Raw genomic sequence first — 26,477 nt, forward strand, 5'->3', positions numbered from 1 at the left:
GAAACTTACAAAGAACCTTTTAAAATGCTAAAAATAAAACAAAAAAAAAATAGTACCAGAAAGGAAGAATGTCTTGAATGACCTCATCAATAGATTGGATGAAGCTGAGGAAGGAATCAGTAAACGTGAAGATAATATCAGTAGAAACGTCCCAAAACAAGATGCAAAGAGAAAAAAAGAGTGAAAAGAAAATAGAACAGAATATCTAAGAACTATGGAACATTTTCAAAAAACATAACATACACATACTGGAATAGCAAAAGGAGAAGAAAGAGATAATGGAACTGAAAAAATATTTGAAATAATAATGACCAATAATTTTTCAAGATTAAGGAGACACCAAACCACAAATCCAAGAAACTCAGAGAACACCAAGTAGGGTAAATGCCAAGAAATCTATACCTGGGTATATCAAGTTCACATTACAGAAAGCCAAAGATGAAGAGAAAACCTTAAAAGCAGCCAGAGAGGGGAAAAAACAAACCATGCAAACAAGAAGAAAGTGAAGTAAAATATTAAAGTATTGAAAGAAAAAATCCCAGCAATCTAGGATTCTATATCCAGAGAAATTCACTTCAAAGTGAAAGAGAAATAAAGACTTTATCAGGCAAACAAAAAATGAGGAATTCATTACCAGTAGTTCTGACCTGTAGGAAATGTTTTTTAAAAGTTCTTCAGAAAGAAGTAAAGTCATTTAGGCCAGAAACTCAGATAATCTACATAAAGAAAGAGTGTCAGAGAAAGAATAAATAGAGATAAAATAAAACTTTTTCTTTCTTTCTTTCTTTTTTTTTTTCTTTTGAGGTGGAGTCTCACTGTGTCACTGGAGTACAATGGCGTGATCTCAGCTCGCTGTACCCGTCACCTCCCAGGTTCAAGTGATTCTCCTGCCTCAGCTTCCTAAGTAGCTGGGATTACAGGTGCCTGCCCCAACACCCGGCTAATTTTTGTATTTTTAGTAGAGACAGGGTTACACCATGTTGGTCAGGCTGGTCTCAAACTCCTGACCTCATGACCCGCCCACCTTGGCCTCCCAAAGAACTGGGATTACAGGCATGAGCCACCACGCCCAGCCCTATTTCTTATTCTTAATTCCTCTAATAGGTTAATTGTTCAAAGTAAAAATAGGAACAGTGTATTGGGTGATTATGTTATATGGATAACTGAAATGAATGATAGCAGTATTATAAGAAATGGGAGGGAGGAATTGAGATTTCTGTTATAAGGTACCTATAATACCAATAAAGGTGTATAGTGTTATTTGAGAATGGACTTGAATTAGTTATGGATGTATTTTGCAAACTGTAGAGAAACCACTAGAAATAATTGTAAAGGAGCCTAATTGATACAGTAATAGAGGAGAGAAAATGGAATCTCATAAAATACCCAGTTAAAACCAGAGAAGGCAGAGAGAGAGAGAGAGAGAGAGATGCAAGGAAAGTGCAACAAATAGAAAATAGTTACATACATGGTAGATATTAATCCAACTATATCAATAATCACTTCAAATGTGAATGGTCTAAATATAAAAATTAAAACACAAAGATTGTCAGAGTGGATTAACTTTCAAAAACAAGATGCAATTATATGTTGTTACAGATATATCAACAGTAAAGATTTGGAAAAAGATATTCCATACTAACACTAATCAAAAGAAAGCTGAACCAGCTATATTAATTTCAGACAAAGTGGACTTCAGAACAAGGAAAATTGTCAGGGATAAGAAAGGGCATTTGGCTTGGCACAGTGGCTCATAGCTGTAATTCCAGCACTTTGAGAGCCCAAGGTAGGAGGATTGCTTGAGCCAAGAGCTCGAGACTAGCTTGGGCAACAAAGTGACACCCTATCTCTACAAAAAAAAAAAAAAAAATAGCCAGATGTAGTGGTTTGCACCTGTAGTCCCAGCTACTTGGAGGCTGAGGAGGGGGGATCACTTGAGCCTAGGAGTTCAAAACCAGCTTGGGTAACATGATGAAACCCCATCTCTATAAATAATTTAAAAATTAGCCGGGCATAGTAGCATGCTCCTGTAGTCCCAGTTACTCCAGAGGCTGAGATGGGAAAATTGCTTGAGCCCAGGAGGTCAGTGCTGCAATGAGGCATGATCTCTCCACTGCACTCCAGCCTGGGCAACAGAGTGAGACTCTGCCTGAAAAAAAAAGAGGGAGAGAGAGAGAGAGAGAAAGGAAGGAAGGAAGGAAGGAAGGAAGGAAGGAAGGAAGGAAGGAAGGAAAGAAGGAAGGAAGGGCATTACATAATGATAAAAGGGTCAGTTATTCAGGAAGGTATCCTTAATATGTATGCATCTAACAAAAGAGCATCAAAATACATGAGACAAAAACTGATAGAACTGCAAAGAGAAATCAACAAATTGACTAATATAGTTAAAGATTTTAATACGTCTCTTCTAGTAGCTGATAGATCAAGCAGGCATAAAATTGGTAAAGACATAATTGACCTGAAAGTTCCATTCATCAGCTTGCTCTAAATGACATTTATAGAATACTTCATCCAACAACAACAGAGTATATATTCTTCTTGACATCACATGGAACATTCACCAAAATACATGACATGCTGAACCGTAAAAGACTCCAAAATAAATTTGAATTACACAATCTATGCCCTCAAACCACAATGAATTAAACTAGAAATTAATAACAGAAAGATAGTATGGAAAATTCCAAAATATTTGCAGATTAAATAACACAATACTAAATAACACATGGGTCAAAGAAGAAACTCCAGAGAAATTTTAAAATAATTTAAATGAAAATGAAAATACAACTTATCTAAATTTCTGGGATGCAGCAAAAGCAGTGCTTAGAGGGAAATTTATAGCATTGAATGCATATATTAGAAAAGAAGAAAGGTCTAAAATCAATAATCTAAGAATCCGCCTGAGGAAACTAGAAAAGGAAGAGTAAATCATGCCTACAACAAACAAAAATAAATAATAGAAATTTTGGCAAAAATCGATGAAATTAAAAATAGGAAATCAGTAGAGGAAACACAATAAAACCAAAAGCTGGTTCTTTGAAAAGATCAATAAATTTAATAAACCTCTAGCCAGACTAACCAAGAAAAAAAAAGAGAGAAAACACAAATTACTAATATTATTGAAGAAAATTGGGCTAGGCTTAGTGACTCACACCTGTCATCCCAGCACTTGGGAGGCTGAGGTGGGAGGATCACTTGAGGCCAAGAGTTCAAGACCAGCCTGGGCAACATAATGAGACCCCATCTCTACAAAAATTTGAAAATTAGCCAGGCATCATGGCACGTGCCTGTAGTCCTAGCTACTCAGGAGGCTAAGGCAAGAGGATTGCTTAAGCCCGGGAGTTAGAGGTTACAGTGAGCTATGATTGTGCCACTGCATTCCAGCCTGGGTCACAGAGTGAGGCCCTGTCTCCCTAAAAAAAAAGAGAAAAGAAAATGAGATCATCATTACTAATCCCATAGACATAAAAAGAAAAGGTTACAAACAATTCTATGCCCACAAATTTGGATAAATTAGATGAAGTGGACTAATTCTTTGAAAGATGCAAACTATACCAAAACTCGCACAAGGAGAAATAGATGAACTGAATAGGCCTATATCATTTTAAAATTTCAATCAATAATTAATAACCTTCCAAAAAAGGAAGCACCAAGTCCAGATAGTTTCACTGGTAAATTCTACCAAATATTTAAAGAAGAAATGATACCAGTTCTCTACAATCTCTCCCAGAAAATAGAAACAGAAGGAGTACTTGCAAATTCATTCATTGAGGCCAGCATTACCCTCATAAAAAAATCAGAAAGACAAAGTGGGATGACTGTCACTGCCCAGTTTCAAGACTCACCATATGAAGACATTACAAGAAAAGGAAATTGTAGACCAAAATCTCTCAAAAACATAAATCCAAAAATCCTCATCAAAATATTAGCAAATCAAATCCAACAATGTATAAAATGAATTATACACCACAATCAAGTGAGATTTATTCCAGATATGAAAGACTGGCTCAACAATTAAAAATCAATTTATGTAAATAATCTCATCAAGAGGCAAGAGGAGAAAGTCCTATGATCATATCAGTAGACGTAGCAGAAGCATTTGGCAAGGTCCAGCATGCATTCATGTAAAACTCTCAGCAAAGTAGGAATAGAAGGGAATTTCCCAACTTGATAAAGAGGCCTATGGAAAGCCTACAACTAGCATACTTAACGGTGAGAAACTAGATGATTTCCCTCTAAGATGAGGAAGAAGGAAAGAATGTCCTCTCTCACCACTTCTATTCCACATTGTACAGGGAAGTCCTTGCTAGTGCAGCAAGATAGGAAATAAAAGCTATATGGATTAGAAAGAAAAATTAAAACCATCTTACATGATTGTCTGTATGGAAAATCTCAAAGAATCAACATAAACTCATGGAAATAATAAGTGATTATAGCACGGTTGGAAGATACAAAGTAAATATACAAAAGTCGATTGTTACCAGTAATGAACCATTGGAATTTGAAATTAAAACACAATACCATTTACAGTTGCACCAGAAAAATATAAATACTTAGGCATAAATCTATCAAAATATGTACAGGATCTATACAGAGAAAAGAGATATAAATTAATGGAAAGATTATTCCATATTCATAGATTGGAAGATTCAATATCATTAATATGTCCAGTCTTCCTGACTTGATCTATAGATTAAACACAATCTCAACTAAAATCTCAGCAAGGTACTTTGTGTAAATCAACAAACTGATTCTACAGTTTATGTGGAAAAGCAAAAGACCTACAATAGATAATACAACACTGAAAGACAAAGTTGGAGGACTGACAGTGCCCAATTTCAAGACTTACTGTAAAGCTGCAGTGATAAATACAGCATGGTACTGGTGAAAGAATAGGCACATAGGTCAATGGAACAGAATACAGAGCCCACAAATAGACCCCCAAACAAATACAGTCAACTGATCCATGACAAAGGACCAAAGGCAATTCAATAGAGAAAGGATAGTCTTTCCAACAAACGGTTGTGGAACGACTGGATTTTCACATGCAAAAAAAAAATAGACACAGACCCAGAACATACAATACACCTTTTAGAAAAATTAATTCAAAATGGATCTTAGGCCTAAATGTAAAATGCAAAACTATAAGACTTTGAGAAGATAACACAGGAAAAAAATCTAGGTTTACTTGTATTTGATGATGCGTTTTTAGATATGGTACCAAAAGCATGATCCATGAGAGAAAATATAAATAAGGTAGATTTTATTGAAATTAAAAACTGCTATGGAAAAAATACTGTTAAGAGAATGAAGCCAGGAGCAGTGGCTCAAGCCTGTAATCCCAGCACTTTGGGAGGCCGAGACAGGCAGATCATGAGGTCAGGAGATCCAGACAATCCTGGTTAACATGTTGAAACCCTGTCTCTACTAAAAAACACAAAAAATTAGCCGGGTGTGGTGGTGGGTGCCTGTAGTCCCAGCTACTCGGGAGGCTGAGGCAGGAGAATGGCGTGAACCCGGAAGGCAGAGCTTGCAGTGAGCCGAGATCACGCCACTGCACTCCAGCCTGGGCAACAGAGCGAGACAACGTCTCCAAAAAAAAAAAAAGAGAGAATGTAAAAACAAGCCAGACTTGGAAAAAATATTTGCAAACACATATATCTGATAAAGGACTTGTATCCAAAATATACTTAAATATATTTAAAATATACTTAAAACTCAACCACAAGAAAACAACTCATTAAAAAGGCAAAAGATCTGGATTAACTTATGTAATTAATTACACATGTAATTAATTCCTACTAAGGAAAACTTACAGATGGCAAATATGCATATAAAAAGGAGCTCATCATCTCGTCATGTGTCATTAGAGAATTAAAGCAATAATAATGAGTTAACACTATACACCTATTAGAATAGCTAAAATTCAAAAAATTGACAATACCAAATACTGATGACAATGTGGAGTAGCAGGAACTCTCGTTGTTGGGAATGCAAATAATGGTAAAGCTATTTTTGAAGGCTGTTTGGCAGTCTCCCACACAGCTAAACATAGGCTTACTATATAATCGCTCTACCGGGTATTTACCCAGTTAAATTGAAAACCTACATTCACACAAAAACCTGCATACAAATATTTACAGCACCTTTATTCATAATCGCCCAAAACTGGTAGCAACCAAGATATCCTTTAAAAGCTGGATAAATAAACTGTGGTACATTCATGCAATGGAATACTGTTCAATAATAAAAAGAAATAAGCTATTATGTCATGAAAAGACGTGGATGAACTTCGGTGAAACAAGTCATAGTGAAACAAACCAGTATGAAAAAGCTACATACTGTATGGTTCCAATGATATGACATTCTGAAAACCACAAAACTATAGAGACAGTAAAGCAATCAGTGATTTGGGGGGAAGAGAGGAAAATAAATAGGTCAGGAATTTTAGAGTAGTAAAATTAGTTTGTGTAATATTGTATTTGTGGGTACAATATATTATGCATTTGTCAAATGTCATAGACCTGTACAGCACAAAAACCGGACTTTAAAATATGAACATGTTTAAGAATCATTTAGGAGGTTGGGGGATTCCAGGGAGAAATGCAGACTGTGCAAGAGGATCTAACTGCCTTAAAAATATGGAAAACAACCTCACTGAAGGGTAGAGAGGGAAAAAGTATCATCCCCTCTCTAAGTAACTGGAAATGAACAGTCTGTAGGAGGAAGGCAATAGGAACTGCACAAAAGCACTGTATTCCACTTGATAAAATTGTTCCCCATGGGGATACAAGTTAACAGTTACCATAATGCTGTGTATGTATACAGGAATTGAACAATTAAGTAAATAGCAGCCAGGTTACTTACTGTTGGAATGGGAGTTTACAGAAAAGCAAGGGATGGAAATCAGAAAAAAAAGTAGGAAGTGCACTTATAGTAATATGTGTAAAAGCTTTGTACACTTAATGTATTATTATGTATGCATATTATTTTTACCCTGAAGGTATTATTTATTATAAAGGATTATTATTTTCACATTCTTTTATGCATAATTCAGATCATGTACTTAAAGAGGACATGGACTAATTCAAAAAGCTCAGAATATTTTCAGATACAACTTTTTAACAAGTATGCCCGTCTTCTGAAGTGGTCCTTTAAATTTGTGTAGATAGATTATGTTCTGTTGTCTGTAGGAGCTGTGTACATCAAAGCAGTTTATTATAAATACCTAAAGCAAAAGAAACGGTTTATTTAGAAAATAAAGTATAGAAATATGTTAACTGCTCCTATGTGATGTCAAAAGTGGAAAGAAGGTAGAAAATTCTTATTTTATGTGGGATACTATAAATACCTGGGTGTTTTCAAATAGTCACGTTTTTAGCACAGCATAGTCCAAGCATCTGGGCGTTTGAATTTTTCCCTTTCCAGCTGGTAATCTTGATATGTTATAGATGTAGGCAAAGCCTCAAAGTTAAATCATTTCCAAATGCTTTGAACAGCATTTAACTGGAAATAAAATTTCATTCAACATCACCCTCTCCACCTTCCTTTATGTGCAGTTACTTTCCATATCTGCAGTAGGTAGACAGGAGAGTGCCAAAAAAGAATCCTTCTCTTACTCCACAAATCAGTAGAAGGCCTGATGACTACATCCCCAGAACTTGGGTTTCAGACACACTATTCACTTGCCTCAATACAGTGCAAATAATTTTCCAGATTGAAGCATTGATCTATTTAAATCAAACTTCCTGCCTATTAATAGCTGTGAAATACTAGAAAATATTACTGGGCCAATAAAGCATTGTGTCTGCTCAAATCTTTTTAAAATGAGGCAAGACAAAAATACATACATACTTAAATACATATGTACATAACATTGCAGAATCTCCTTTAAAACTTTAAATAACAAAATCAGCCATCTAGATTTATGTGGAGATTAAAAAAGTGAACCAACTGAAAATCTAAGGAATCTTTGTATGCCAACATTCCATTTCCATACTTTCTTCTCCTTTTTTTTTTGAGACAGAGTCTTGCTCTGTTGCCCAGGCTGGAGTGCAGTGGCACAATGTCGGCCCACTGCAACCTCCGTTCCCCAGGTTCAAACAACTCTCACGCCTCAGCCACCCAAGTAGCTGGGATTCCAGGCATGTGCCACCTCACCCAGCTAATTTTTGTATTTTTGGTAGAGATGGGCTTTCACCATGTTGCCCAGGCTGGTCTCAAACTTCTGGCCTCAACTGATCCACCCCTCTCGGCCTCCCAAAGTCCTAGATTACAGGTATGAGTCACCACGTGCCCGCCCATACTTTCTTCCTACTTGCTTTATATTCACACTCTCCTTCATTGTCTTTTACTGATAGCAGCATTGTTTCCTGTTTATTTTTATGATAATTTTCTGCTTACCTCTGAGCACACCTCTGCCCTCCCTCCACCATCCCACCACCCTCCACACACAAATGATTGCAGATAGTTTGGGATTTGCAGTGCAAAGGAAATGAACACACATAATTTATTTATTTTTTTCCCTTGTTTCCTTCCTTCCTTCCTTCCTTCCTTCCTTCCTTCCTTCCTTCCTTCCTTCCTTCCTTCCTTCCTTCCTTCCTTCCTTCCCTTTTCCCTCCTTTCTCTCTCTTCTCTTTCTTTCTTTCTTTCTTTCTCTTTCCTTCTTTCTTTTAATATTGCACGGCCCATTCATCATTCTGTACAATTAGACAAATGAAAGGTATCTTTGTTTTGGCTTGATCTGTAATTCTTTTCAGATTCATTATGTGCATGGCAACCCAAAAAAAAACATGGTACTTTTGGGCAGCATCTGATTCATCAGGAAATTCCTCCTGCTATGATATGTGGTTGGGGAGAATGTGAGTGATGTGATCCAGATGCATGAGCTACCCATCGCCAGTAGTGCAGATGTGTTTTATACACACATGCCCAGATGGTGACCCCTGTGGCATTATTAATGAGTTCCAGATGCCAGGCTTCCTTCTTTCCATGTATGTGCCTCGATTTCACGTATTTCATGTGTTTGTTTATGAGGGACAGCATTCCTACATTTCACATATGGCAGTTACTATTTAAAATGAGAACTTTTAACTACTCTGGACATGGTTAAAGAATCTTTTAAATTGATATGAAATGTGTCTCTCATTTCAAAATGACTACCCATGCAATCATTGAATTCACAGAGCAAATTTCTGAACTTTCCCTTCATATATTAAGAAAATATGGTGCTGGCTTGCATTTTAAAGATAGTTAAGAAATAAAATATTTGCATACATAATACATTCAAATGATTTTTTGCTTTCTTTTCCTTTTTGATCTCCAAAGTCTATTTTTAAAAGTAACATGTCTGTGCATTGAATATTGTTATTCACTATTAATTAAATCTAGGCATCAAGAGAAATTTGACATCTTCTAGAAATTGTTCATACTTATAGATCTATAGGAAGAGAACTGGTTTTATTAAAATATAGTCCAGCTATAGCTCCAAACTATCATGGATTGTAACTCCATAGATTAGAAGAAATTGATTAGTCTTATATTTTGGTTTAGATCTAAAGTACAAAAATAAGAGCATAATAGTTCCACTGAGTTAAAATGAACCAACTCAAGTTTTTATTTTAAAAAACTCCAGGATTTTTATGGGGAAATGTAAAAATGAATCAAATTCTTAAAATAGATGACAAATGCAAATAACAGATGATCAGACTTTGAAAGATGAAGTTCATGTCCATTTCCTTCTTTAAAAGTTCACCAGAAGTGAACTTTTAAGTCAGCAAATGCATAATTTATGATAGAGAACTATCTCCAAAACCAGCTACAGAAAATAAATGACCAATATGCTGATGAGATTTTTGTTAAGGGGCTACATATTTTTTTTTAAGACAGGGTCTAACTCTGTCACCCAGTGCAGTGGCACGATCCCAACTCACTGCAGCCTCGACCTCAGGGGCTCAGGTGGTCCTCCCACCTTAGCCTCCTGAGTAGCTGGGACTACAGGCATGTACCACCATGCCTGGCTAATTTTTGTAGAGACAGGGTTTGGCCATGTTGCCCAGGCTGGTCTCAAGCTCCTGAGCTCAAGAAATCCATCCACCCCAGCCTCCCAAAGTGCTGGGATTACAGGCGTGAGCCACCACACCTGGCCATGGTGCTGCATACTTTTACTGTCAATAGCAGAGGGTCAAAGTTGCTGAATGCTTAAGTAAGCACATCTTGAGTCTTGGTTACTTAGCATGTGGTTTTGGGTCCTCTTAAAAACTATTCTACTTCCTTAAGTAAAGCTTGTTTTTCCTATGTATGTACGTGTATTTATGTCAGTTTCATAAAGGTGCTAACTCATTCATTTTCCACACCCACAAAGTAGGATGGAAAATTAAAGCAGTTATCTGATAAATGGAGGCAACAGTAAAGAGGTTTTTTTTTCCCCTGAAAGTATTCCTTGAAGTTAAAAAAAAAAAAAAATGTAAGTTATAGGATTTGCTCCCAAACTCCTCAGATACTGACCTCAGACTTGCTCCGTGTATGTTTTTGTTCAAGTGCATATCTATGATAGCAACTCTAGGGTTCTCTGAAAGAAGATTCAGAGCAATTCGAAGAAGACTGCAGATCATTTATGAGGATGAAGCCATCAAAGGAGAATGATGAGCCTGGGAAATGTCTTCTTATCTGACACTGAAAGAAGAATGGCTGTGGCCTTGCCTTTCTCATTTCTATCTTGAAGTCCTGTCCAAGAGCTTTGGTTATTGACCTTAGACTATTATCACCAAGACCTATTTAAAGGACCCAACAATATATCCATAGATCTTTTGTTCTAAGCCTCCCTTTTCTATTGCGAAGATTGAGAAGGTAAAGAAAACAAATGGCAGCAGCCTTTTTAATACTCAGGATGATGAATATGCGATAAGCAAGCTCTAACCACTCTTCCCACATTGCTGGCAGACTTCATTAACTGATCATAAGACTCTACCACTAAACCAGGATCCAGACTCAGAATCCTCAACAAAGCACTGCAGGCTGTCACTAAAACTTAGTTAACGTACACCCTTGAAACAAAAACCTCTTTGCCATTCCCCTTATATTCATTCTGAGCAAATAACAGGTGGTTAGTCTGAATGCGAGAAAACATAAAAGACCAAAGGATATTGCTATTGATTAAAGCTGTCTGCTTTTCCCAAGAGGGTTGACTAGCTGGTATTGGCCTGGTTTGAAAAGTAGGAGTGTAGCTATGGTAACCATATCACATCAGTGACCCAGAGACAGTTCACTCTGCCCTGCTCCCTGACCTATGGGAATGGCACCAGATTAAAGGACCCTCTGAAGGCTACTTGGACTCAGGTCAATGGCATAGGTCACCAAGGGTTTATGCACAAATGAACAGGAAACCTTGCAGAGTGCCCAGGGACTGCAGGCAGAAGACTTCCCAGGGGCTTCTCTGAAACTCTGACCTCCACTTCCTCCTTTGACATTGCTGTCACTTTCATATGAGCACATGACAGAAACAAAGTCCCTGGGCTCTGTGTAGTGCAGTATGGTTTTCAGAGTGCTTTCCATTCCTGATCTTGTTTGAACCCCGCCTCAGTCAGTGCAGGGAAGCAGTGCAAGCATCAGTACCCCCAATTATACAACTAAAGTGAGGCTCCGTTGTCCAAAATCACATCTCTGTGGAGGCCCCAAAGGCCTTTCATCTAAAATAGTCAGACGAAAGGAAGTGACAGAAGGCGGGGATTTTGGATTGTTTCCCATTGGAATTTTCAGATAATTGTGCCCGTACTTTCCATGGCCTGGCCTGTCTAAGGAAGCTTACAGTTTGATGGTGAAGCAGTTGCATGGTACAGACATGATGGTGAAGGTGGTTCTCCCAGAGATGCTTCGGACTCATTTAATAATGGAGATGCCATTCAGGCACTTGGTCATTGAAAGAGACTTTCTGTTCATTTCTATGACAGCTGGTGACCTTGTTGCAGATGTGGATTGTCCCCTTATATTTCACGATAAAACTATACTGGTGGCGGTTTCTGTCTATGTGGGGGATGTTCTCCGTTATTACCAGTTACATCCTCTTCAGAGCTACCCGAAAACCCCTCTCAGGAAGGACACCACGGTATGTATTCCATACATTCTCTCCCCAGGAGCCCCTTTATTTTAAATATTAAAAAGCATATTTTATAGCCATTTTCCTGGGTTGGGGAGTGGGGGCGTTACATTTCTTTTACTTGTCTTTTACCTTTGGTAGCAAAACTCTTGAGAAATTAGCTACACTGCTGTTAGTTTGCCTTCATTATTTAATGGCAATTCAGATATTCATGTAAAATTTATTACTTCAGATATTAGCTAGTGAAATGCAGAAGAAAGGGAAGTGAAACTATTGTTTAAAATTTCTAGAGGATTATTTGCAAGTTTATTTTTACCTCAGCATTTTGCTTTATTCCACTATACGTTGTGTCACACATTTTAAAATAAAGCAAGAGTTGAAAGTTGTGTTTCAACCTGAAAATATATGATAAATCATAAGTCATAGACAACTTATTACTCTAATAACAAATGATGCTTTAATATTCCAATGGTCACTTTAATGACCATTGTCAGCCTCCAAAGATGTGTATAACTCCATTGTATTGTTCACAAATCTTTCCGAAGTGCTTATCTTCACATACTGCGCCCTCAGGCTTGCTTTTGCCCTCCCTGTTCTGTGGGTAAAATCCAAAACCTCATCAAGATAAAACTGGAATGAGATAAAGTGTATAAAATGGAAAATAGTAATAAAACAATGCTAAATTTGACCTTTTGGGAGAATACATCATAAGCTCCAGTGAAATACTTCTATGATTATTTAGACATTTGTTTTCATCCTCTGAAAAAGTAGGAAACACGTATGTCAACTTTTCCTTCAAGTTAGGAGAAGGAAAAATACCCAGTGAGAAATCAGATAAATAAATGTGATGATAAAAATGGAAATCCAAATACATGAATTCACGTTATGAGTATTTTAGTTTAGTTCCACTAAACCAAAAAGGAAGAGGTCTGGGGTGCTGGTAGGAGACCTTATAAACTGGCCAATTTGGGGTCTCGGACAGCCCTTGTAGTGTCTGGCTTATCAATCAGTAAAGTGAACGTATCGTACCTTTCTCCTTCTTAGAAAACATTCTAAGTTATTTAAGATTTGTGAAAGTGCTCTGAGTTTGGGATGAATCAAAATGTGCTTGTTTTCATCCCCTGGATATAATCTATGTTGTATTTCTGTGAGAATGGTTTGCCTATCCAGTGTATAATGAATTACCCTACCTAAAGGCAGTGTTTTTGTGCACTTCAGTTCGTGCAATGCAGAGGAACTTTATTACAAGAAATACCCAAATGCTGCCTTATTACCCTTTATGGCTTGCATATGTCCACTCTCTTTCCCATGCCCAAAGCATGTCCTCTCAGCTTCTTCCTGCCTGCACAACTCCAAGCCCTAAAGGATAGTCTTAGAGTCAAGAGGCTCCACTGACATTACAAAGCAAACTCAGCTGCCATTTGAAGAGACATCAGTGAGCAAGGTGAAGTAGGGCCTCTTCTAGAAGAGCAGTCAGGATGGAGCTCCTGTACATAAGAGGCAATAGGCCCCAGAATTATCATGGATCTTTGCTTACTTATTGTATTACAGGTGAGTCACATTTTAACTATCTTCCGTTTGGAAGCAGAGGACTTCATTACAGGTGAGGGGAGCTGGGTGAAGAAATCAGCATTGCTGTAGAAGGCAGACCTGAGAGCAGTGGAGAGGAGTGCTGGAGAGCACCAGCATTTCAAAGCCTACTGTTCCTCTTTGAGAGCACATCAAGCTGTTGTTTCAGGATAGGGTGCCCAGAGAAGGGGAAGTGAATTTCCTCTCAACTACAGTTGGTTTGTCTGGCAAGCAGTGCAGTTCAGAGTCAGAAATAAGCCACACATGTGGTGGCTCATGCCTGTAATCCCAGCACTTTGGGAGGCCGAAGTGGGTGGATCGCCTGAGGTCAGGAGTTTGAGACCAGCCTAGCCAAGATGGTGAAGTCCTGTCTCGACTAAAAATACAAAAATTAGCCAGGTGTGGTGGCAGGTGCTTGTAATCCCAGCTACTCAGGAGGCTGAGGCAGGAGAATCACTTGAACCCAGAGGCAGAGGCTGCAGTGAGCCAGGATCACGCCATTGCACTCCAGCCTGGGCAACAGAGCAAGACTCTACCTCAAATACACACACACACACACACACACACAAACACACACACACACAAACACTAGCCACAGAGAGCTGGGCTTGATCACATCAAATCCAACCCAAGACCAAGCTTTCCTTTTGGAGGCTGCTCTGAAGCAGTTACACAATCTCCTATCTGGCTTATCTGCCTTACAGTGTAAGTCTGGGTAGCGAGGAAGTTCTGGACTCTACTGTTCCTGAAAATAGGTTCCCCAAATAAGCATGAAAATGGCAGGAGAAGGGGGGCTTGAGATTTGGAAAATCGAACACATCCATAACAGTGATATGACATATTGAGCATTTAGTGTGCCGAGTCAATAAACATCAATACATTAGCTCACACAATCTTCACAACAACTGTAGGAGCTAGTGTTATCATCCTCACGTTATAAATTAGACAATCATAGGAAGGAATGCCAAGTAAATTGACCAAAGTCCCATGGGCAGTAAGCAGCAAAGCCCTGGATCAGACCAAAGAACTACTTGGCTGCAAAGCTCCTGCTCCCAAAAGCATGCTATGACTTCATCAACTCAACAAACCGCTTTGCACAGAGAAACCCTGCCGTTTAAAGGTTATTAGTCCTAGAACATCTCCAATGCTGGCAGAAGTTCGAAAGCGGCCCCTTCAGGCAGGGGGATGGGTCACCAGTGTGTGTGGAGTTCAAGGAACCATATTCTGGTACTGGCAGGTGTTGGGGGCCCAGTAGAGGGGACCTTCTCAGAGCTTGCCTGTTTCTCCATCATCACCACTTTTAGCAACATAAACTTCTGCCTTGATCTGGCTGCTCTGAGCAATGATCTAAGCTGCTCAGGACTGACAAATGAAAAGAACCCATGGCTTGAGAGTCACTGTGGTAGAAAGACCCCAAAAGCCTTCTCTGGCTTCCTTTTGAGGCCACACAACCTCACAGTAATTTGAGCAAACTTCTGCAGCCCATGCAAGTTTCTGTCTCCACATAGCTCACCCCTGCCCACTCCCCCATGCAGCTCACCCCTGCCCGCTCCCCCATGTAGCTCACCCCTGCCCGCTCCCCCAGGTAGCTCACCCCTGCCCGCTCCCCCAGGTAGCTCACCCCTGCCCGCTCCCCCACGTAGTTCACCCCTGCCCGCTCCCCCACGTAGCTCATCCCTGCCCGCTCCCCCACGTAGCTCACCCCTGCCCACTCCCCCATGTAGTTCACCCCTGCCCGCTCCCCCACGTAGCTCACCCCTGCCTGCTCCCCCATGTAGCTCACCCCTGCCTACTCCCCCCCCCCGGGCAGGATCACACCTGGTGGAGGAGGTGGCAGCACAGACTGTCCTTGAATATCAGTTGCTTGAAGTGCAGAAGGCATTTCACCATAGAAGTGATGTATATGACAACTCATTTCATGGGCTAGCCCAAAACCCATTTAAACCATAATGTTTAGAAGGTCCCTTCTGTCTGGAACTCAGTGAAATAGAGCACCTATTAAAATCATATTGAAACCTTACGCTAGTAATATCGTAGATATTAAGCATTTGGTACAGTGGCTCCAACAGGGAGTGAGCTGGGGAAGGTGAGAGAGTCAGAGACGGGGCTCGGGGCTTGGGGGTGAGAGGGTGGGACTAAATCTCTAGAAAGAGATTCTGAATGCAGTTTGGGGTGAAAGGCAGGAAAGAGACTCCAAGAGGATGTGCAGGGAAAGGGTTGTGAGGCAAACAGGACCTTCTGCCATTGCACACCCTTGTAAGCAGCATTCCAGCCACCTCTTCATTTTCTTTGAGCAACAAAGATAAGCCCCCAGCTTTTCCATCCACCACCTCTTGTACCAGTGGGCATAGCCCCTCTGCTGTGGCCCTCCAAGAATGGAACTGGGCTCCCAACCTCTTCCCCCATCTTCCTAGACATGAAGCTGTCACGTGGTCCTTCTTGTAGTTTTTTTCTAAGGGCCTTTACTGCCGGTGAAGAAGGAAACCAGCAGAGGGGAGGGCTTCCTTCTTTCCTTCTATATTCTCTTCAATCACCCTCCATCCTTATCCTTTTCCTTCTCCACTTAGACCCTTTGGGAACAAGGAAAGGCCTTAGAAGGTCACAGAGGGTGTTGGGGTACACACAGGACACTTCCACACAGCAGAAGGAAGTAGCCTGGGGTACTCGTCATTTCATCCCCTGGGCTAGGGGAGGGCTCTTTGGGTGGAGGGGAAATGGGATGAGGGCTGGGCCCACTACTGGTGATATCTGCACTGGGGCTGGGGGAAAAGGGGCAACGGAACAAGAGGGAAGAAAAACTCCTGGGGAAGAAGGTCTGGACTTCCCTTTGACTTCTCATCCCACTTTTTGTTCACCTCCAAGGCACTCCTGCTGAAACCACTCAAGCTTAACCCTAGGACCAAATGAGAAGGGGGTGGTGTGGGGAGGCAGGGTCCCAGGAAAAGTAACCTTTCCTGAAGGCTATTTTTAAGTGAAGCATCTGAGGGATGTAGACAAACTTAAAAAGAATTCACATATGCATATACACAGAAACACATAAGCATGATAGTTCTATTCATATAATGCTTATTGTTATACATATCTGTTCTGTGTGTTATAAATATAATTTTAGAAACTAAAAGCTGCTTTATAAGTCTTTGAAAAAGACAAAATATTTTCTAATAATACCACGTTCTGTGTTTCTCCCCATTTTTCACTCCACAGGTTGGTCTACAAATGGTTTCTTTTGATCTACAAACTCAGCTATGCATTTGGTGTTGTGGGTTACTTGGCGATCATGTTTACAATGTGTGGATTCAATCTGTTTTTCAAGTAAGTATCTCCAATTAAGACATTAATATCTCCAAGCACTTGCGTGGCACACTCACCTGGTCATGTTCTCTTAATCCGGAAGCATCTGGCCCTACAATTTTCCATGCACACATGTTTTATAGTACATATCCACACATAGTCTTGTCTGGGGAAAACCAATAGAAAGGGAAGAAAGAAGCACCCTACAAAATAATTTTTTAAAATTAGGAGCTTTAAGGAGAATTTATATTTGGTCTGCAAATTTAAAAGATTACTATTAAGAGTGGACCTACAATTGTGCTAGAGTAATTCTTACTAAACTAATTTCTCTTCTACGAAATTCTCAAGTACCTAGATCTCCTTTTATATATATCTTCTTATCTAAAACCTCTAGAATTATGTTGTCCAATATAGTAGCCATTAGCTTATGTGACTAATGAACACCTAAAATATGAAATAAGATGTACTCTAAGTGTAAAATACATACTGAATTTCAAAGACTTACATAAAAAACATTTTTATATCAATTACATTTTGAAATGATAGAATTTAAATGTATCAGTGAGATTAATTTCACCTGTTTTTTTTTGTTGTTGTTGTTGTTTGACATATTAAATGCACCTACAGAAAATTTAAAATTTTATTTGTGACTGTATTTCCATTGGACAGTACTGCTCTCTTGAATTTGGTTTCTGATAGTCATGAAATGCCTTGTGTTGGGGATACTTGGAAAAGGAGGAAAAGTGAATGCTTAGAAATCGCAAGAGGCTGGGTGCCGTGGCTCGTGCCTGTAATCCCAGCTACTTGGGAGGCAGAGGTGGGAGGATTGCTTGAGGCCAGGAGTTCAAGACCAGCCTGGGCAACATGGCCAGACCTTGTCTCAAAAATAATTTTAATTGGAAAAAAATATAAGCTGGGAAACCAAATAAACAAATAAAAAAGATTTGAAGGATAGAAAACATGTCAATATCTATTGTTTAATAGATGGGGAGTTTTTAAAAAGAAATTGAAAGAGAAGTAAAGGTATAAAAGAGCAAGAAAGTCTAGGGAGAGATAAAGGAAGTTGGGATAACCACATCTTTGACTAGAGCTGTGCTCCCACTTAAGGTGGTTGCTGAGACATGCTGTGGATGGCATTCTCAGGGGCACAACTGAGGCTGAGTAACCAGCCTGTGTCCTGGAAAGGGGATTGAAGACATACCACACTATGGTATGCAAAGCATACCTATGGAAAGCAGCTCAAATACAAATCCCCCAGAATAGCTCTCACATCAAAATTACTCTAAACTTCTGGGACCATAACAGAAATCGAAAAGGAGAGATCATCAATCCTTTACTCAGAAAATAGGGAAGGTAGTTGGAGGGAGAGTCAGCCCTGGGTGAAAGGGCTCTTCCTAGGGCAGTGTAGCAATCTGATTTTATAAGCATTTCACAAAACTTTCAGAGCGGGAGCATCTAACATTTTCTAGCAGAAAAGGGGTAGAAAGTAATTGTACAGATCTATTATTGCTAGGCTAGGATATAGAAAGACACTGTAATATCTTTTATAACATACTCTCTATACTGGTTTATTTTAGTGAACATAAAAATACTCATAAGAATTTTTTTGAAATCACTAGGAACGATAGCTGTTCCAAGACTATTACCTCATAAGATTTCAAGATCCTCATTCATGAATTTTCCTACAGTAAGGCATACCAAAAACTTAACCCTTCAGAAAATTAACTATTTTGTTTTCACTACTTGATGGTTATCATTGTATTATGCTTTTTTCCTAGGGCCACAAGTGTGTTACTGTACTTTTTATCAATAAAATTATAAATACATATTTCCCTGGACATGGAGGGAAGATACTCTTCATTTCCCCCACTGTCCTAATTGTCAGATATACCCAGACAAATCCTGAAAGGATGAAGCTACCACATGTGTTGGAAGCCTTAGTTCATATCACCCAAAAATCTGTACCTTCTAAATCTACAAAGCTGTCTGCCTTCACCATTTCTTCCTGCAATGAACAGAAAACAGAAATAGGTTTTAGAGACAGACTACCCAACTCTTGTCCACACTTGCCTCCCTTCCCTGAATCAATCAGAACCACCAAGGCTCACTGCTGGTATTTGAGATTGTTTTATAGATAGAGCAAAACAAATGTGCAATTATTTAGATTCACAAATTAAATTTAGGGCACATTATTCACTTTTAAAAGAGATCTTTCCATTAAGAGAAAAAAAAAACTGGGTGGGGGGATGATCACAAAGAATCCTGGTATAATTGAAATGTGATTTAACTTGCAAAAAGTTTTTTTCAGTTAGTACATAGCAACTCTGGCATGGTAGTCAAGGGCTTCAAGATATGAGCTTGATTTGTGGTTTTGTGATGTACCACTTGTTGTGTCAAGCAAATCATGTTTTCTAAGTCTCCATGTTTTCACATGCAAAGTGGGGGTGATAATATCTATCTCAAGCACTTATTAGGAAAGATACTTGGAAAGCATTTTACAAAAATCTAAGTTATACAGCAGACATACTCAATCCTTGCTGTATTAAAGAATCAATCACTGACAAGCTGTTCAAAAATAAGACCCCAACCCAGATCAACTAAACTCCAGTCCTTGGTGGTGGGCCCATGTGTCGATGCGCTTTTAAATTTTCCCGGGTGATTCTAATCTATGTTTAGGGCTGAGAACTATTGCTCTAGTGCTTTTTAATGTTATCTACCCATTGGAGTTACCTGGGGTGTGGCCTGGAGATGGAAACTGTTACAAGCTGCTGAGGCCTACCTATAGCTGAGCCTGAAACCACTGGTCAGAGTCAGCTTGTCTAGGCACTGCAGTCCTAAGAAGCGCTTGAAGGCTGTCTCAAGAATTCCTATGTCCAGTTGGCACTGAGTGCTACAATTTGAGGGAAATTTAGAGAATTTTAAATTATTTCATTTAAAAAAAGAAAAATCAAACAAAACAATGAAAAAAAAATACTCACAAGGTTCTCTTAGATACTATCAACAGGAAATATTTTCCAAACTCCAGCTGTTTTGAAATATGCCACATTCTTATTTCCTTATACTGTTGTTTTCAACAGAATCAAAGCTAGAGATTCCATGGATTTTGGCATTGTGTCTTTGTTCTACGGCCTCTACTATGGAGTAATGGGGAGAGACTTTGCCGAGATCTGCTCAGACTACATGGCTTCCACTATAGGGGTAAGTGTTGCTTTCATTTTCTGAAACCATTTGTGACACATGGAGAAATGGTCTCATCTTACATGTCGTATCCATTTTCAGAAATAAATAAGTCTTTCTCCATATACTGATTACCGTTTCCTTTGGAACTATTTTAGTTCACTTAGCCCAGTTGTTCCCTGAATTCTCCTTGCATCAAAACATTGTCTCTGTTAATTAATTGGAAAATACATGTCTTATGTATATAGGATACTTGTGGAATAAGGCATCTTTTAAAATAAAATATGCAAATTATTTGTGTTATTGTATCTAGCACACTCCAATTGCCAACATTTAAGGATTAGTAAAACATTAACAATAACTAAAACCTTTTAGCTCTGTCTGAAATACTGTCTAATGCAAATAAAAACTATATTTGATGCTGCATAAAACAGTTCAGAATCAACAGTGCCTCTGGGTAATACTTATAAATACAAGTTACATTATATAGCATAGAAGTACAAGATATAAAAAGTGTGCTAGATGTATTCTGACTCTATACTATTACCTAGAATTTTTTTAATCCCTAACAGTTGTTTTTCTTTTCTTTTTTTGAACTCTTTTAAGATTAAACTTCAGAATGGACATACCTTCTAGTTAGATGTATTCCTGATTCAGATATCAAGGGCATTTATCTGTGTCTGACTCATGCATATCTCCTAAAAACTTACAAACTAAGAGCTCTAGGGATGACTTAGTAGTTTCAAGAATTCCACATCTCTGTCCTCTATGTATGTCTCCTGGTACACAGCCAGATGTGAAGTAGAAAATGAGTGTAAAGCAAAGACGAAACAACCCAAATGCCCATCAATGATAGACTGGATAAAGAAAGTGTGGTACATATACACCATGGAATACTATGCAGCCATAAAAAGGAATGAGAGCATGTCCTTTGCAAGGACATGGATGGAGCTAGAAGCCATTATCCTCAGCAAACTAACACAGGACCAGAAAACCAAACACTGCCTGTTCTCACGTGTACATGGGAGCTGAACAATGAGAACAGATGGACACAGGGAGGGGAACAACACACACTGAGGCCTCTCAGGGGAGCGGGAGGGAGAGCATCAGGAAAAACAGCTAAGGCATGTGGGTCTTAATACCTAGCTGATGGATTGATAGGTGCAGCAAACCACCATGGCACACATTTGCCTATGCAACAAACCTGCACATGTATCCTAGAACTTTAAATTAAATTAAATTTTTTTAAAAAAAGAAAAAAAACGTAAGTAGTAAGAAAAGGGTGAACTTTTAGTGTTCCGTCCATTTCTGGAGCAGAACCTAAGTGGCTATGACCTTGACTTCCTCCCCACCGCATTTGTCCTTCCCCTCCACCATAGGCTCTGTCTTACTCTTTTCCTAAAGCCTGCAACCCAAATTCTGTGGTGAAATGCTGGAACAATACAACTGCCTTTCTTATAAGGTTTAATGTGAGCACAGGAAGGAGCATTTTAATTCCCAGTTTCTCCAACAAAAAACAGAAGTTATACTCCTTGGAAAATTCCCAAAGCCTCTTGTGTTTATGGACAGAAAAGGAAGATTAGAATTATATGTGGCTGTTCTCAAGTGGACCAGGAAGAAGAGACTTTACCTGGCAAGACAACCAAGTCTGTAAGCACCAGCTTTTGGGAAACTTCTCACCTGATCCAACCCGACCAGTTCTTAACATCTTGTCATCCTGTCTGTTTATTCCAGCTACCACATCTACAAAAACCACTGCCTCAAGCCATGGGTACGGCCACCAGTGACTTGGATTAATGAGGGATTGTGTGTGTGTGTGTGTGTGTGTGTGCACGCTTGTGTGTCCACAGACACTTGCGCATGTTCTTGTGACTGAGGTAAGGAGATACAATCTCCATTCCCATATCAGTGCCTAAGCCCCACACCAGAGCAAGTAAGTCAGAATCTCTGGGAGTAGAACCAGTACATCTGCTTCCAAAAAAAAAAAAAAAAAGTCCTTAGGAAAAGGAATGAGCTATTAAGCCATCCAAACCATGAGGTGAATCTTAAACGCATGTTGCTGAGTGAGAGAAGCCAGTCTGAAAAGGCTCCGTCCTGTGTGACTGCATCCTGTACAACTGCATCCTATATGACATTTTAGAAAAGGCGCAACTATAGAGTTGCTGAACAGATCCGTGGTTGCCGAGGCTTTAGGGAAGGAGCATGGTTGAATAGGTGAAGCACAGGAAATTTAGAGTGGTGAAACTCTTCTGTGTGATACGATAATGGTGGATACATAACAACTATACATTTGTCAAATGTAGAAAGTGTGAACCTTAAATTTATGAAAATTTAAAAAATAATTTAGGAAGTCAGAGAATCCAAGGATAGAATTCAGATCATGCCAAAAGAATCTAACCATATTAAAAATGTGTGAAATAACCTCATTGAAAGGGGTGGGAAAAAAAGGTGCTGACCTAAGTAACTTTGAAATGAATGGAGATCATAAGACTAAAAACAAAAGAAACTGTGTCATAAGCACTGTACTCTAGTTGATAAAGTTGTTGCTGACAAGGCTATGGGTTAACAATTTTGATACCACCATACATGTATTCTGTAGTTGTAATTGTTTAGCTTAATATAGATATACATGGATACATATAGAAATATTTACAGATATATGTGTGTGTGTGTATCTGTGTGTGTGTGTGTGTGTGTGTATGTGTGTTAGTATGTACAGATGAATTCCTTGCTCTGTCAGCTAAGAGGTCCTAGGGACAATGACACCTCAGCAACAGTGAACATACAGAGTGTCCAGATCTTGTTTTCTAATACCATTTTACAATAAAAGGAACTGGGGCTCCTTGAAGAAATGGCTGATTATAAGTCTGAGCGAAGAATACACAATATAAGCCTGGAGCGTCTCATAGTGACCAAAAGCAAGAAAATGCTAAAAACAAAACAAAAGAACTCCACAGTGATTGGGGATATATCAAAGAGACACAGGGGCCAACTGAAAGAGCTCCCAATGGCCAAAGCTGGAATTTGAGCAACAAAATAGTAATAGTAGTAGTATTGGGTTATAACCCAAAGCATAAAATAAATATCCATGAGTCCACATTGATATCAATAAATGACTGAATAAATAAATAAGTGGAAGAGAATAGTCAAATCTGTGCAGAAGAATTCCATATAATTTATATAAATTCTCCTCCCTTAAAGAGGTTGTGATGATTAAATTTTAGAGTCAATTTGCCTATGCTATGATACTCATTTGTTTGGTAAAATCACTAGTCTAGATGTTGATGCAAAGATATTTTGCAGATATGATTAATATCTGTAATCAATTGACTTTACATGAAGGAGATTACCCTTAATATTCCACATAGACCTCAGCCAATCAGTCAAAGGCCTTAAAAGCAAAAACTGAGGCTTCCTAGAGAAAAAGAAATTCTGCCTCGAGACTGCAACATCAATCTTGCCAGAGTTTCCAACCTGCTGGCCTGCCAACCTGCCCTGCAAATTTCTGACTTGCCCACAAATGTGTGGGCCAATTCCTTAAAATCAATCTAATAATAATATAGGGAAACTAGATATGTGGTATATAGCCAATCTCTGTACTATTTTTGTATCTTTTCTTTAAACCTAAAACTATTATAAAATAATTTTCTTTGGGGAAAAAAAAAAAAAGCTTCTTAGGGATTCTAATATGCTGCCAATATTGAGAACCACTCCTTATCCACAGTACAGGAAGATGCAGATATCCCAAGGTGAAGTTCTAAATGCATTGCCTTCCAATGGTGATTACTCAGCATGCATCCAATTAAAACATGGGGATTTAAATGACAGAGAGATGCCTAGGTTTACTCCAGAGATCTGAGTCAGAATCTCCAGGATAATAAAGGGAAGGGCCAATCTATGGATTAACTCAAAGGCTTCCTCTGAAGCTTCCTCTTAACTCCAGCCCTGGATAAAAATGATTCCTGTGAAAGGATTCCTCAATGTGGAGGTTAGATGAGAGGTTATAATTGGCCATGTGCTTTGGGTCCATTTGGAATTCAATGGGTTTTTGCCTGGAAACCTTAACCCCTCTGTAGCATTCTTCTTACAGGAAATGGTGTTTCACATTCTAAACCATCTTAGAAGCAGTGGAGATTCTTTTTTTTTTTTTTTTTTTTTATGGAGTGTTGCTCTGCCACCCAGTCTAGAGTGCAGTGGTGCAATCTCGGCTTACTGCAACCTCCGCCTCCTGGGTTCAACCAATTCTCCTGACTCAGCCTCCCGAGTAGCTGGGATTACAGGTGCCCACCACTGCACCTAGCTAATTTTTTTGTATTTTTAGTAGAGAGAGGGTTTCACCATGTTGGCCAGGCTGGTCTCGAACTCCTGGCCTTGTGATCTACCTGCCTCAGCCTCCCAAAGTGCTGGGATTACAGGCATGGGCCACCATGCCTGGCCACAGTGGAGATTCTATGTGCAAAGGGCTGCCTGTCCCAGTGCCTGGCATTCAGAGAGTGGCATGTGCTCTCCTTTCCGACTGTGCTCTGTCCATTTCCTCTGATAGTTCTACAGTGTCAGCGGGTTGCCTACAAGGAGCTTATCAGACAATATCTGTGCAGTCTGTGGGCAGAAGATCATTGTGGAGCTTGATGAAGAAGGGCTCATTGAGAACACCTACCAGCTTTCCTGTAATCATGTGTATCCTTTTCAAAGGAAATCGTTTGGCCTTCACCAACCCTCCTTCTTTCCTCCTTCTCTTCCTCCTGTCCCCATCTCCTCCATCTTGCTTACCTTCCATGCCCAAACCCCAATCCTTTATCCTCCCACCCGGTCTTTCTTTTTGGGTCTTTCTGCTGAATAATGAACTGCCAATTAAGGTGAACCTCCTCCTCCTCCAGTAATTTCCTTTTTAAAGAGGACTGTTAATGCCACATAGACAGGAAGGCGGTATCTGAGCAGGGTGCTAGCGGGGGAAATTGGTTGAAGTCATAAGTAAGCAGATAGCCAAGAAAGATCAGGGAAAGAAGGGGTTTGGAGGTGAGAAAAAGAGTGAAGTATCAGGTGCAGGGGGGATCTTAAGACTATCCAAGTGGAGCCCCAGGTCTGAATCTTAGCAGACCAAGAAATACAAAGAGTGCTTTGCCTAGAAATAATCCTAGGAACCTACCTGTGGCAACAGTAGTCTTGGGGACAGCCAAGGGAGGAAACCAAGCCTTCTTCTCAGCTTCAGTCTTTAGAAGAAGATACAGCCACAGTCAGCAAGACACCTTGGATTACAAAAGCAGGGACCAAAATTTGGACATTTGTTCTTGGACCATTGGGCTCCTTTACCAAAGGGTTCTATCCCAAATAGCTATCCATTGGCTGAGGGATCTTCATATAATAGGAACCAGATGGCCTGGGCTTGGAAACCAGCATTCTATGGGGACTCCAGTAACCATTAAGGAAAACCGCAATGTGCTGAAAAATGCTGGCATCGAGACCCCTGAACAAATCAACCTGTGTTGCCTGAACATGTATGGATACTACTTTTGCTATGGATACCAAAGTTAGGCGTAGGTTGGCCAATCACCAGTATTTTAATTCTTCCTAAATACAAAAAAGGGCATCATTTATCTTTATTTTATAGTACAGTATCAATTTAATAATGTCCTCACTATGTAGCCAGTTAGTTCAAAGCTCTGGCATTATGAGATGGTTAAACCATCTGTCTTTTGCCTAAATCTCACTTAATTTAGTCACTCATACCTCAGTGTCCAGTACCTATGATTCAATTCTGTTTAATCTGGACAGTTTCCACTTATTCAATCCTGAGAGTAAAACCTGGACCAAATGCATCTCAAAAGTAATAGGAGCCTTTACTCCAACACATAAGACTTAAAATCTTAAGGGAAGAAACACGAAGATACCCCTTTGTGGATTTCTGTAGTGTTTTTTTCAGTGTGATACCTTTCCCAAAAAACTCATTCTTTGTAGCAATTTTCCAAGTCTGGCCCTAGTTTTAAATATGATTTATTTTTCAAATGTTGGAACAGAGCCCCTTCTGCCATTTGCAAATGGAAATATTTTCTCTCTCCACCTTTAAAAGCCCTTAGGGATTGTTGTACATGTATGCATATATAATCTAAAATGTAGTCACCTTTAAATTTGCTTTTCAGGGAGTATTATTAATGGCCCATTTTAGCATGAGTCATATTAGTGAGAAAATGGGCAAATATGAGTCATATTAACAAGGATGGGTTATCTGAGTCTTGCTCTGCAGCAGTTCTGCCAGTGTGGAAGTTTTTCAGCATTGAGATTTTGAAAATGAAAAAGAACATTAGAGAGAATGTGGACATTTCAGTGCTGGCTCAGTGGCTCCTGAATT

The 26,477-nt window shown here is 39.3% G+C and overlaps 1 protein-coding gene across 1 annotated transcript in view; it reads left to right on the forward strand.

Moving 5' to 3' along the window:
- The window catches only part of RNF175 (ring finger protein 175), a 41,203-nt gene that overhangs the window by 11,067 nt on the left and 3,659 nt on the right, over positions 1 to 26,477 (forward strand). Inside the window, exons 3-6 of the mRNA XM_011969372.1 lie at positions 11,949 to 12,103; positions 16,868 to 16,975; positions 20,032 to 20,152; positions 24,675 to 24,808. Of these exons, the coding sequence (XP_011824762.1) occupies positions 11,949 to 12,103; positions 16,868 to 16,975; positions 20,032 to 20,152; positions 24,675 to 24,808 (518 nt within the window). The remainder of the gene's footprint in view (positions 1 to 11,948; positions 12,104 to 16,867; positions 16,976 to 20,031; positions 20,153 to 24,674; positions 24,809 to 26,477) is intronic.

This window comes from Mandrillus leucophaeus, unplaced genomic scaffold (genome assembly GCF_000951045.1).
Source record: "Mandrillus leucophaeus isolate KB7577 unplaced genomic scaffold, Mleu.le_1.0 Scaffold888, whole genome shotgun sequence".
In the NCBI taxonomy this organism is placed as follows: domain Eukaryota; kingdom Metazoa; phylum Chordata; class Mammalia; order Primates; family Cercopithecidae; genus Mandrillus; species Mandrillus leucophaeus.